Below are 14,439 nucleotides of genomic sequence, written 5' to 3'. Positions count from 1 at the left end.
CAGATCAAAGTTAGTCTTTCTGACCACGGGCGCCGAAAGGTAGATAGATGCAGGTAGGGCTGAGTAGAGTTATTTTATTTCCGATACCGGTGCTTTAATGGTACTTTGGGGCGCAGATGGTAGAGCGGGTCGTCTCGTGATTCGAAGGTCGGGGGTTCGAATCCCACCTCCTGAAAGTGCACACTGTTGTTGTGTCCTTGGGCAAGACACTTCACCCACATTGCCCCCAGTGTCTGTGTGCATTGGTGTATGAATGACAGTATGAATGTGGGAGTGGATCCTTGCTGTAAAGTGCTTTGAGTGCCTAATGTAGGTGGAAAAGTGCTATATAAGTTGAGACCATTTTACCATTTACAATAACGATACCTTTTCTCGATGCCCATTCTAAAATATTTGTCGTATCGAACTATGAAACAAAACAATAATTCCATAAAAGACTATGTATTGTACATTTGTAGCATTTATTTAATCTGAAACAACCAAGTAACCTCCTTTAAAGGGACTTTACGGATTTAAAAATGTTAAAGTTATGCATCCCCCAACAATGTCCTAATGTGTAGAATGAGCTCAAGCCTGTTCACCACAACTGCCTCTAAAATCCTGCACTGTCACTCAAAATGGTGTTACTTCGGGTCCGAATTGCCGTCATGCACGAGCTTAATATAGTAGGTGCAGTTACACGTATGACCTGAGGTGGCAGTAGTGAGCATAAAATGGCAAACTTGCATCTAGCCCCTTTAATGCTGTCCCTGGACCCAACAGCATCAAAACTGTTGGTCTCTAAAGATGTATTTTTTTCTTTACCTGCTTTCAATCTTTTATTTTTCAACACTAGTAACTAAACTTTTTTCGATGCCATGCTGGTCTCTTTTAACAGTTCCCAGCCCTCGGTGCAGCAGGTGAACAAGAACAAAACTTCCAATAATCTCAAGTGTCTATTGTGTTTAATTCCCCAGTGGTCCCACGTGTCGTCCACTCCGTTAATCTGCTGTTTCTGCTGATTCAAAGAGCCGCGGATTAGAGGCCGGTCATGTGTCCGCGCTGAGATGGACCTCGGCATCGAACTGGACTGAAGACAAAGCACACATTACACACTCTGGGGACTGTCATTATCAGACAAACATGAATCAGAAGGTGGTCCTCATCACCGGCTGCTCCTCGGGGATCGGTCTGGCTCTGGCCGTGCGCATCGCCAAGGACGAGAAGAAGAGGTTCATGGGTAAATAAGAACACCATATCATTACTATACATTATATTGTGACTTATATAGCTTGAATAGCTAGAACAACAAAGATGCTCAATCCTTGTATCTATTACCTCAGGAATATAGCATAACTTTGCTAAATCTCAATAACAAAATGAAAGGAACTATAAGTCATGATGCTATTGCTATTAAAACTATACATTGATATATTCTCCCCCTTTCTAGTCATGGCATAGAACACAAAAGACAGCATGTGATATGATTTTGTGAATAAATACAGCTTTTTTGTCATATCTGCCTTATGCAAAGCAGAGAATCCAAAAAGTACAAAGCCTTGAGAATATAACCCTATATTTAATAGAGCAAAACATAACAGAGCACAGTGTGACACAGGGAGATACAGTAATAAGATTAAAGTGAACTGGGATAATGCGTAATAGGCCTTGGCAACACATCACAGTTGTTATCATGTGTTCTAACTCAATGAGAAACCTATAAACCCGGGTATAGGAAATGGACTGATGCGTAATGAAACGCAGTAAATGGTGAAGTGTTTATATAATGTTGACGATGTTATACTGACAAACTGACACTGCGGCTGCCTAAATGAAAGCGCGTGTTCCACATAAATAAACTAATTTATTTGGCTCCACAAACCACTATCCACATGTGACACAACATGACATAACACGACACAGTCCAGAATTGTCCCCATTAGGCAGCGGCTGGTTACAGCGGACTACGCCTTATATAAGGGTGGGAGACCCAGGGAGGCAAAACAAGGGACACAGCGCCACATAGAGGCAGGGGGTGAACAACAGCGTCAAATCATGTTGTTATTATTACAGTGACTTTACATGGCTCTGAATGTAGGGGGGATACACAGTATACGTGATGTTTTCAGGGATCTGTAACCAGAGACTATGGATTAAAAGTTATTTTAGTTATTTAGTCATAATCCAGTGCAGTACATCTCTGTCTTTCTGAGCTTAATGTCTCTGTACATTGTTCCTTAAAGGAACAGGCCGTTTTTCCAATATGTTCCTCCCTGAGCTTAGACGAGTTGATACGTACTTGTCTGGTCTTTGTGCGTGTGCTCAGTCAAGCAAAACGACCAAAGATGTTGTTAGCATTTGGCCTCTCTCAGTATTCCTATAGCTCCAAACGGGCTGAAGTTAAAAGCGACCAAGCTCTTCCACGGGAACGCACAAAGACCAGACAGACGCATTAACTCGTCTAAGCTCAGGTGTCCATCTCAGTATGGAAAAACGGTGACCTGTTCCTTTAAGACGAGACTCTGCAGGTGAAGCTTTGGCCAAAGATTACTGACATAAATATGACGGGAATATGTATTACAAGTTTTCTTTCATTTGGCTGAGGGGCACACAAACATGTGATCATGTTTAGTTAATCAAGATAGTGCATTATAAAAAAAGAGATACAATTATCAGTGTAATACGGGTTGTGCAATAAGAGTCCCATAACATGGGTTGGCAATAGGGGTCAGTGTAATGCGGGTCAGTGCAATACAGAATGGTGCAATATGTGTCAGTGCAATACAGAATGGTGCAATATGGGTCAGTGCAATATCAGGTCTGTGAGGGCATGTGCATTATTGAGGTTTGTGCAATACAGTCGATGCATTTACTATTTTCTATATTCTCATCTGTTGTCCACTCTTGTTATTGTTATTTGTTTTAACATGATGTGATCACTGTTCTCATTCCTGTCTGTACATAGTCTGTACATAGTCTGTATATAGTCTGTATATTGTCTGTATATAGTGTCTCTGTATGTTTTTACTAACTCGTGTAACATCAACCTGCCAGGGGGTCTGCAGATGGAAATTAGCCTAAGGCTATAATCTGGCATATTTACATTTGTAAAAATGTTCATTAATATGTATTGTCCCTCCTTTTCAAATAAATAAATAAAAATAAATAAATAATGTTTTCAAATTGAAAATAAGGCATTTTGTGTAAAAAAACAAAAAAAACAAACAAAAACAACAATTGGCTAATTGCCAATATATTCTGAGATGAAACCTAAATAATCCAAATAATGGATAAAGACAGATATGGTTTCATTTTGTTCACATATTGGTTGCAAAGAACTGGTAAGAGGAAATTTAGTTTAAATTTGAAAAAGCTTATCACTGAAAAAATATATTTAAATTCAACTTTCACTTTGTTTTTTGGGGGTTCAAATCTCAATAGATCTTGCTGCTATACTGAAAAAATCCCTCTGAATAAACCTTCAAAATATTAAGTACAGGACTGCAGAATTACACTTATGCAAGATGTCGCCAGAAAAGGGCCTTATGAGAAAATGGCTATATATAAATGGAGAAATGTGAATAAATGCGTGATGGAAACAGCCTGTTGTGCAAACTTCATCTAGAGCAAAGTGAGTAAAGAATGAAAGCAAAGTCGCACTCAAATATGAATGTTTTCGATCTGTTCTTCAGTGTACGCCACCATGAGGAACCTGTCCAAAGGGGAGGCTCTGGTGGAGGCGGCGGGAAAGACTCTGGGTCGAACTCTGGAGATCAAACAGCTCGACGTTTGCGACGAGAAATCCATCAAGGCCTGTGTGGAAAGTCTCCCCGAGAGGAGGGTCGACATCCTCAGTCAGTGCTCTGTGATCCACACACACTAATCATTAACCATTATCGATTCACTGTCAAATGGATGAAGTCTGTGGGAACAAAATGTGAACACTTGTAGTTTATAGGCAGTGGGGGGACTTCAAAGGACAAGGCTGTGGACTTACTGAAATGCTTTTGTCCCAGTAAGTAACGCAGGTATGGGGCTGATCGGGCCCATCGAGTGCCAGACCATTGAGGAGATGAAGACGGTGATGGACACAAACTTCTTTGGACTGGTGCGTCTGCTGCAGGAGGTGCTGCCCGACATGAAGAAGAGGAAGAAGGGGCACATCGTGGTCATCAGCAGCGTCATGGGCATCCAGGGTGAGAACGGGTCAAATCTACATCACTGTAACTATATCAGTATCTCGACTTGTTCTCGACAATTTCATACAAGCGCAGAGCTGCAAGTTTTCAAGAGGAGTTTTGTAGCTGCAGGGCCGTCGACAGACTTGCTGGGGCCCAGGGCAAGAAGGTTTCACATGGGCCCATTTCACATTATCTTTTAACCTCTTAACTCCCACCTCAACTGAGCACATTTTCTTAAATGTTTGGCTTTACCCAAATCTGAAAGCTTCTTGAATTAAAAAAAACAACGTCTAAATAGCGTCGAAAGCAGGGGCGAAAATGCGACAAAAACGTGACAAAAATGTTGAACAAAAAGTGACAAAATGTGATAAAAAAGTGACAAAAATCAGACAAAAAAGTGACAAAATACATTGAAAAACATACAAAAGTGCGATAAAAAAGTGACAAAAATGCAATGAAAAAGTGACAAAGATGCGATAAAAAAGTGAGAAAAATACATTGAAAAAGTGACAATAATACAATAAAAAAGTGACAAAAATACAATAAAAAAGTGACAAAAATACATTGAAAAAGTGACAATAATACAATAAAAAAGTGACAAAAATGTGATAAAAAAGTGACAAAAATGTGATAAAAAAGTGACAACAATCAGACAAAAAAGTGACAAAAATACAATGAAAAAGTGACAAAATACATTGAGAAACTGACAAAAGTGCGATAAAAAAGTGACACAAATGCAATAAAAAAGTGACAAAGATACGATAAAAAAAGTGACAAAAATGCAATGAAAAAGAGTTTTAAAAAAAACCTTGATGAGAACATGACGACAATGCGAGGAAAAAGATCTGTTTAGATCAGTTGTTGGTCTTAGCTTTCAAATTAAATGTTGCACCGGCCTATAGGTTGTAAGCTCTAGTCGAGAATCTTTTAGATTTGGGTAATGCTGACCTGGACTCGGTTCAGGTAAAAGGTTATTAGAAAATGGGCTCTTTCATAACCCAGAAAGTATATTTAGCTTTGTAGTCATTTCAAATCAGCTATCCATCCTGTATACTTACTGTATTTTCTTTTTACTGTCTGATGGATCTGTCTACAGTGTTATATATTGAGTTTCACAGCTATAGTCCTATGATACTTAATATGATCTTACCATAATTGCTGTGTATTGATAATGATTAAATAAACATGCATTTTCAGGGATCCTTTTCAACGACGTCTACGCTGCGTCCAAGTTCGCCGTGGAGGGCTTCTGTGAAAGTTTAGCCGTTCAAGCCCTGAGGTTCAATCTCAAGTAAGTCAGAGATATCTTTTACACAAAGGGAGAAGTGTTCAGAGAGACGGTTCACCTGGGTGCACGGCCAAAAAGAACATATCGTGTTGCGTAATTTACCATCTCTACTGTCTCAACACAGCAAAATATGTGGCAGCAGCGGCACGCCCAGACTCAGAGCAACTATTGCCCAAATGAGAGTTTAACAAGTTCTCTGTATTCGGATCAGTACGCAGATAGAAATATAGTGATGGATATAAACAGAATTAAATCTATCTATCTATCTATCTATCTATCTATCTATCTATCTATCTATCTATCTATCTATCTATCTATCTATCTATCTATCTATCTATCTATCTATCTATCTATCTATCTATCTATCTATCTATCTATCTATCTATTTATCCTACTATCTATCTATCTATCTATCTATCTATCTATGTATCTATCTATCTATCTATCTATCTATCTATCTATCTATCTATCTATTTATCCTACTATCTATCTATCTATCTATCTATCTATCTATCTATCTATCTATCTATCTATCTATCTATCTACTGTATCTATCTATCTATCTATCTATCTATCTATCTATCTATCTATCTATCTATCTATCTATCTATCTATCTATCTATCTATCTATCTATCTAATACTAATACTAATACTGCTTTGTTGTATTACTTGCAGCATCAGCCTGATCGAGCCTGGTCCGGTCATCACAGAGTTCGAGCGTAAAGTCTATGAGGAGGGCATGAAAGTGGATTTGAGCAAAGCCGACAAAGTGACCGCCGACATGTTCACTAATATTTACCTGAAGAACTACAATCAGATCTTCGAGACGCTCGGACAATCGCCAGAGGACATCGCAGAGGTGAGGTCCCTTGATTCTTTCTATGTGTTTTCCTACTCTTAACTAGATTTCAATATTTATGTGAATTGGTGCCCACGATCCTTAAGTTTGCCAGGATCAAATGCTTCTGAATATTTGCTGTTGATGTGTCTCTTGGCAAGACACTTTCCCCATATGGCCCCCTTCAGAGGCTGTGTGATTGTGTGGAAGCCTGACAGAGGTAGTAGCCCTATGTTAGCCTGTAAATGAATTTCTATTACTTTGTGGTATAGGCGACTCACTGCATTAAGGTCTTCTTGCACATTTGGGAAACCCATCATCCAACAAGATCTCACAGTAAGCTGCAACATAATACTCCCTGCTTCTATTTAGGGGCCCAATGTGACGAACTAAGACCAGTGTGTGACGTTCACACAGGCAACTACACTGACAAAAAGTGTTTTTGTTGAGCCAACTTAAAAGAATTACTCAAATTGGTAACAAAATAAAATTAAGTTTATTTTACTTATCTTTGAATGTTTAACAGACTGATATTTTAAAGTCATATTTAATTGAAAAGGTAATTTGATTTAGACTATCACTGTTTTGTTCTTTTAGTAAGACAGAAGGTTTGTTTACCTGTTTTGCAAGTTTCGATCATTTCCTGTGATCTGTGAAGCAGCTTACATGGATTTTCCAGTGAGTAGGGAGAGCTTACGCCCCCTACTGACTGGTGCCTTCTCCAGGACGGTATCCCAGGTGTTGGTTAAGGTGTACGCTCCTTCGTCTCCAGTTCATAGCTGTTGGTGCACGTTTCTTATTCACCTTATTCCGCCCCGCCCACTTTTGCCACTTTTTGCGTTGTCTCGGCACCTTGTTTTCCAGACACTTCCGCTTGAGCGCGAAGCCCATTAATTTTAACGGAGAACGAGGGAAAATATTCTCCGCTCAAATCTGATGTTTAGTCGATTGATTTGTGTGAAATGTCCGATGTTCATTTGCACCAACAAGTCAACACTGCAGCGTTTCTCAGCGCGGCCGAAAAACGGCTTTGTTTTCGTGTAGTGATTGATTTTATGCGGACTTCTCCAGTCCCATGTTAACACATAGGAGAAAAGGGGCGGGCACAATTCATGGCGGCGCCCACGCGAGCCTCCGGAATAAGGTGAATAGATATAATACAATAAAGATGAGTGGGTCCCATTCAGCCCCATTCATTGAAAAAGGTTCCCGAGTCGTATGTGAACCTTAATGGCCGCTCTATCTCCTCCTACGCAGCCTGTTCCTTAAAAGGGCAAAAAGGCGGGAAGCCCTGTGCTCACAGGGCGGGTCGAGCCTCCACAGAGCTCCAGAGCTTGATTGACAGGCGCTGGGCCAGTCAATGCACTGAAAATGCTTCCAAATTTCCTATCCTACCCCAGCGTGGTCACATGGGTCAAAGCGATTTTTAGAAAAAGAAAAACTCTTTGGAGCCAGGCTTTTCAGCTGTTCTTGGGACTTTGACTGGGCCATTCAAACACATTAATATGTTTTTATTGAACCATTCCATTGTAGATTTATCTTTGTGTTTAGGGTCATTGTCCTGCTGGAAGGTGAATCTCCGCCCCAGCCTCAGTTCTCTTGTGACTCCAGCAGGTTTTCCTCCAAAATGTCCCTGTATTTGGCTCCACCCATCTTCCCAACTCTTCTTACAATCTCCCCAGTCCCCGCTGAGGAAAAGCAGCCCCACAGCATGATGCTCCCCCCCATCATATTTGACACTGGGGATGGTGAACTCAGGACGATGAGCAGTGTTCGGTTTGCTCCATACAAAACGTTTTGCATCTGGGCCAATAAGTTCAATTTTTGTCTCATCTGACCAAAGCTCCTTCTTCCACATGTAGCTGTGTCCTCCATATGACTCCTAGCAAACTTCAAACAGGATTTCTTATGGCCTCCTTTCAATAATGGCTGAATTCTTTCACTCGTCCATGAAGGCCAGATTTGTGTAGAGTACGACTTATAGCTGTCCCATGTACAGATTCCCCCAGCTCAGCAGCAGGCTTTTCAGCTGTTCTTGGGACGTTTGAAGTCCCATTAGAATCAATGCTCCCAAGAGTCTCTTGGAGTCGCCACTATTACAGCAATGTCAGCTCCCCACCGTAAGGACCATAGAGAAGCATGTTCCTCGCCCATTGACGTTTTCTCATCTCGATGGCTTCTCTGATCCAGCGGTGGTACTTGTTACTTTCAGCACAGATGACCCTGGCATTGATGTGGTTTTCCCTCTTACAATGATCTGATATGGCAGATTTGAGATTTCCTTGAGCCTTTTACAAAGTAATTTGATTTAATCCAATTAGCTGCTTTACTATCACTTAAAAAGAAACAGAAAACCAACTTAGTGTTTGCTCCTTGCGCTGTAGGTTGTAAATATAACTGTCTACTCTGTCGTTCAGCACACTCATAAGATCATCACGATGGACAACCCTCCGTTCCGTCACCAGACGAACACGCTGTACACGCCCATGACCACTCTGAAATACGCCGACCCCAACGGAGACCTGCCCATCGACACCTTCTACAAAATGGTGTTCGAACATGACAAGGTTTTCAACGCGAGCCTCAACTTCCTGAAGATGCTGCGCTGGAGGAGCCGCAAGAGCTTCACACTAGACAAGGATAAGGCCAGTTAAATGTCGGCCGCCTGCAGCATTGTTTGTACACTCAAGACGAGCTGTTTGTTATAAAATATTTACAATAACATTTAGTAAAGTATGTAAATGTATATGCTACATGTGAGAAGTGACTGTGTGACACATTTTTGGTATCATAGTCTGGTCAAATAAACTACTAAACAAAAAAAATGATATAACTACATAATGAAAAATAAATTGTACTATGTGTGTTTGAGTCCAGCCACTCCTGCCATAATTGTCTAAAGGGGTTATTTAGGTGCAAACTGTAAAATAATGCTTTTTCGTGACTGACTTTACAATATAAAGTACACAAGTCTGATCTGTAAATGAGAGAACGCTGCGTGACTAAATATGCACATTGACTTTGCTCCCGCTCCACTTTTGCTCGTGCTACTCCTTTTGCACATGAGTAAACACTTGGTAAACCACACCCTTTATCCTTTAGGATTATATTACATAATATTTAAGCAGCCTGGAAACCACGGCCAAGCCTTAATACTCGGGGTTGGGCTGCAGTTAACCACAGTCAAGTTGAAGTTGCGGATGGTTGCAATTAGCAAATGGAAAACAACACAACAACAACATACAATATTATTTTGGTATCTGTTTACACTACAATTTATTTTGCAAACACCAAAGTATCCCGTCTCTCCACTGGGTTATGTTGAAACATTTGTAGCTCCACAGTTCCAACCACTCCTGGTCACGTGTTCGACATAAAAAAAAAATCCCATGTATTTTTTGCATTGACTTTTCTAAAAAGTTAACTATTAAGAGTTTAAAGGCACGACGCTAAACAACTATGTGCTAGCTACCGACAATTGCGCGGGTGTTTTACAAGAAAGAAACAAACAATACTTGAAAATACGACAAAATTACTTTTATAATTTTGCAGTTTACAACGTTTTAGACAAATCGTCGATTTTACCTTGTATATTTTATGTCCATGAGTTAGCATGGAATTTTTTATGTCGGACCCCGACACGTGACAGGGAGTGGGTGGGACTGTGGAGCTCTATTATCATCTGTCTTCTTCTATTCTTTAAGGAGTTTGTAATTCAGTCAAATAAGATCTTTATTGATCTCACAATGGAGAAATTCACTATGTTAATGCAGATTAGATTAGTACAAAATCATGCACGGTGAAATTAATTTTGGTTTTAAAACATGAATTGTTAACTTGAAGCATGCAGCTCGCCAAATATTTTTGTTACAATGTTATTTAATTAGTCTATATAACAGCCATTTGACAAAAATCAGTAATGCAAATTCTGAGGCCTATTTAATTTTGTTATAATTATTAATTTGTATTTTTTTTTTTCTTGAGTATTAATGCACATTTACAATGAAAGGCTAAAAGAATATTAGAAATTAAATTCCCACATAGAAACACTAGGGGGCGACAGCGGTTATTTGATAACCGGCCCAGTTTCCGGTTTTAGTTGACGCAACTTCCTGCCAAATCTAGGCTAATGGCTAAAGCTAACGCTGCCTGATCTGCAACTATTTTATTAATGAGTTAAAATCTGCTCATTAAAACCCGACATGATCAACCTTTTTGTTTGGCCCGTGGGTCCGTGACTTTTCTGCCACGGTGAAATCAATCTTTTCCGTCTCCTCGTCCTGGGCGTGAAGTGTTTTGATGAAAACAGAAATGGCAGAAGCCGCTCATTGTTAGGCGGCGGACTTTAGCCATGCTTTCTGGCTCCGCTTTCACTTTAGCTTCGGGCTGGATCCACTTCTCGCCTTAGCCTGGTTTGATAACCCTCTTCCTTTTGAAATATTGTTGACGTTTTGTTCATTTTGCTCATCTCAGGAAAAAACCGCGTTACTAAAACTAGAAACTTAATGTTAGACGCCTTCGTTGCTAAGCTAACTAGCGTCCCTCAGCTGCACAAGGAAGGAAGCGACGCATTGGCTGATTTGTTTATTACTTTGCATACACCTTGTCCATCGTCACAAAACCAAGTGCTAACGCTTGCAGAAAAACAACTGCATTTCTTTTTTGGGGACTTTTACTCCCGTAACGATGGCTTCTTCCTCGGGCAATGATGATGATCTGACTATCCCAAGAGCCGCTATCAACAAAATGATCAAAGAAGTGCTTCCAAATGTGCGAGTGGCCAACGATGCCCGGGAGCTGGTGGTCAACTGCTGCACGGAGTTTATCCACCTCATCTCCTCAGAGGCCAATGAAATATGCAACAAGTCTGACAAGAAGACCATATCTCCAGAGCACGTCATCAATGGTAAACATGCTGTTGCATGTTTTGATTTGTAAATACCTTTTGTACAGCTTAATGAAATGGTGAAGCAAACAGTCATGAGTGTACAGCAATCAAATGATGGCGTGAGATGCTATCTGGTGTCTTCTTTTCTTATACACGGGATTTAACCAAAATAAAGTCCGTTTTCCTCTTGCATTGTAGAAGAATCCCACTTTGACTCATGCCATAGTTAAGCTGTAGTGTGTAAGACTCTGTCATGATTCAGTGGAGTTTATTAATAGATGTGTTAACATGCTGAAATGTGAGCTTTCATGGAAGTGTTGAGAAAAACTATTGGACCAATGGTTACATGAAAGGGAAGCTGATATGCTTCAATGACACTGGCACTTTCTTTTCTCGCCCTTTGAAACCACAGCCCTCGAAAGTCTTGGTTTCGGTTCCTACATCACTGAGGTGAAAGACGTGCTGCAGGAGTGTAAAACCGTGGCTCTGAAGAGGAGGAAGGCCAGCTCTCGCCTGGAGAATCTAGGGATACCAGAGGAGGAACTCCTCAGGCAGCAGCAGGAGCTTTTTGCTAAGGTGAGGTTCAAGTAATAAGCAAGTTATTCATCTGCATTAACGACCTCGCCGGACATCTCTGACTTTACTGCCTTTTACTTTACTGTCAAGTCTTAAACTAGATTTTGTAAATATACGGCCTTAAAGGAGCCTTGATTTTTTTTATTTTCTGTATTGGAATAAAATTTGTTTTGTCCTTTAGTATATGGTAAACACAGACATTTATTTAAAAAAAAACACTGGCTTTAAAGCCTTTTAAACAGGCATATTTTACAGTGAAGTGACAGTTTTCCTCCCTGAAAGTTTAAACTCAGTCCATGTGATGAATTGTGATGTTGTAAATGCATTAGGAAAGTTTGAGATGTGTTTGGACCAGAAAATAGCCATTTTAAATTTGAGTGACCCTGTTTCTTTGTACAATCTGGTATAGCTCCTTTCAAAAAGTCAAATTAGCTGAAAATCTGGGTTTAGGTCTGAAAAGCGTGAATTTTTAAGACCAGTCCATCTGACGATGAGTCATTTGTAATAATAATACTACGTGTGTTTTATGTTTTGATTATGTCATGACTCATGGCGCGGGTCAGATGGCCTGGTATGATCATGCGCTTGGAGCTGGAAACGGCTGTTTACAAAACAGTTAAATTGCACAACTTATTGGTTGTGAAAGCGTTTCTAAAACATCCGCAAAAAGTAACACAGAAGCAGAAAGACTAAGGTGCACTTTTCTGTGACGCCATTGTTTGTAGAACCTGTTTGTACTGTCCTGTTTCTAATGCTACTGATGTCTTTACTGATACAGAAATTACACTAAGAAATACAGTTTTATTGTCAAGAGTACTCACAGCAACAGGGGAAGTTTTTTGTACTTTCCATAACAAATAACAAATAAATTTTAATCTCTTCTTATCTTTCTCTTGTGACCAGGCCCGACAGCAGCAGGCAGAGCTGGCTCAGCAGGAGTGGCTTCAGATGCAGCAGGCGGCGCAACAGGTGCGTTTATGGAGTCACAGTCTGTGCATATTGCTGAAATTCTTTAAAAAGGCTTATATTTTATTATTTGCATTTAACTCTTGAATAATCTGATGACCCGTGTGAATGCAAAGAAAGGCCTGTAGTATAATGGATCTAACTGAGCGGTGTTGTGACTGCTCGCAGGCGCAGATGGCCGCAGCCTCCGCCAGCGCAGCTCAGCAGGCGGGCTCCTCCCAGGACGAAGACGACGAAGACGACATGTGATCACCCAAACCTGGCACCTCAAACATGTCTGCCTCCGGTCCGGACGACGAACTCTCCCAGTGCTGTCCAGAGACTTGAAAACATGAGCTGCTGAACTCTGCACATGGGACCAAGTGAAATAACAACAACAACAACAACGGGGGACTCTGAACAGACCCTGCAGAAAGAGCGTGGCAGCCATCCTCTTTTCCTCCTTGTTGCTTTTGTTGAGTTTGCAATGAGTAATTTGTAGATTTATGGCCGTGATTTGGACACATCCAGAGCGAAGCTTCGAAAATGAGCCGCTCGACGTCGCAAATGGGACAAACTCGTGATATGAATTCAAAAAGGGGATTTTGCATAAACGCTTCAGAAAGAGCGTGGCATTTTTGACATTGGAAAAACATCCTCTCGACCCGTCGCTTTTGTTAATTATTTTGCCATGAGTGGTGATTTGTGGTTGTGAATTGGACACAATGAAATGGGTGAAAGTATGGGTGATATGTACAAAAAAAAAACTAAAAAAATTCAATTGCTTTTGATCTGTTGTATTTGGTGTAGGACAATTGCTCTCTAGATAACGCTCAGAGCCGATACCGTTCTTTTGTGGTCATTATTTCTCGACTTTGCTTTCCAGTTTTGTTTGTTTATACGGAGAATTGTTTGAGGGCTTGTGAAGTTTTGTTAAATAGTGAAATAAATCGCTCTTTTGTCAAAAAACCTTTTCCTCTTTCCGATGTTTCTAAGCTGAGCCTTTGCTTAAAACCACCCACAGTATTGCTTCTACTCTATTCAGGATTACTTTTTGTCAGATAGAACCAAAGAAGGGTAAAGAGCCACCGTTTGGTGTTCGTTACGGTGCAACGTGGATTTCGGGACAGTGTTAATCGTTATTTTGGATTGTCGGACTTCTGACTTTATAAAAATGGATAGATTTTTCCTCTTTTGGCGCAGTATCTGATATTTGCATTGTGACTGGTCAGTCCTCAGTGTAAAGACGAGTAACTCTTGTTGTGATAAACTTTGACTCGGCAACAGAAATGTATTCTTTAAGCAATAAAGGAATCCTGTTTTATAAGCAAGTGTTGCATCTGTTTATCTGTTATCGAGCCATAAACATTCTCCTCGTTGGTCTTTTTAAAGTGTCTGGTCAAGTTGCACAATTTTGATGACAATTTAAAGCCAGAATCATGAAATAAAAAAGAAAAAAACATTTTCACCAGGTCGGCTTTCCTCAAATCTAAAAGCTTCCTGACTGGAGCTCACAGCGTATAGGCCTCATTTGAAAGCCACGTTTTTCTCACGTTTTTGCCACTTTATTCGGGGTCATGTTTTCATTCCTTTCTCGTTGCTTTTTTGTGCCACGTTTTTCTTTACAGCCTATAGGCCAGTGCAGGGGTGGCCAACCAGTCAGAGACCAAGAGCCGAAATTTTCAACCTTGATCCTGTGAAGAGCCACAAAGGCACCGACCATTAGCGAGATCCCGGGGCGGT

At 40.4% G+C, this 14,439-nt stretch overlaps 2 protein-coding genes across 2 annotated transcripts; both read left to right on the top strand.

Annotated features, from left to right (window-relative positions):
• Positions 1 to 1,122: 1,122 nt before the first annotated feature.
• Positions 1,123 to 8,941, top strand: LOC306976872 (retinol dehydrogenase 8; the record flags this gene model as incomplete). Its single annotated transcript, XM_079574990.1, has 6 exons — positions 1,123 to 1,219; positions 3,672 to 3,833; positions 3,996 to 4,175; positions 5,358 to 5,451; positions 6,125 to 6,308; positions 8,705 to 8,941. 6 exons carry the CDS (start codon positions 1,123 to 1,125, stop codon positions 8,939 to 8,941), a joined length of 954 nt encoding a protein of 317 aa, XP_079431116.1.
• Positions 8,942 to 10,396: 1,455 nt separating this feature from the next.
• dr1 (down-regulator of transcription 1) lies at positions 10,397 to 14,020 on the top strand. Its single transcript, XM_079575330.1, has 4 exons — positions 10,397 to 11,193; positions 11,588 to 11,751; positions 12,655 to 12,720; positions 12,886 to 14,020. Exons 1-4 carry the CDS (start codon positions 10,974 to 10,976, stop codon positions 12,964 to 12,966), a joined length of 531 nt encoding a protein of 176 aa, XP_079431456.1. The 5' UTR covers positions 10,397 to 10,973; the 3' UTR covers positions 12,967 to 14,020.
• Positions 14,021 to 14,439: the final 419 nt, after the last annotated feature.

The sequence above is a fragment of the Gobius niger genome, assembly GCF_951799975.1.
Source record: "Gobius niger genome assembly, chromosome: 17".
NCBI lineage: Eukaryota > Metazoa > Chordata > Actinopteri > Gobiiformes > Gobiidae > Gobius > Gobius niger.
The sequence above is the reverse complement of the archived record's forward strand: the minus strand, read 5'-3'. Positions and strand labels throughout refer to the sequence as shown.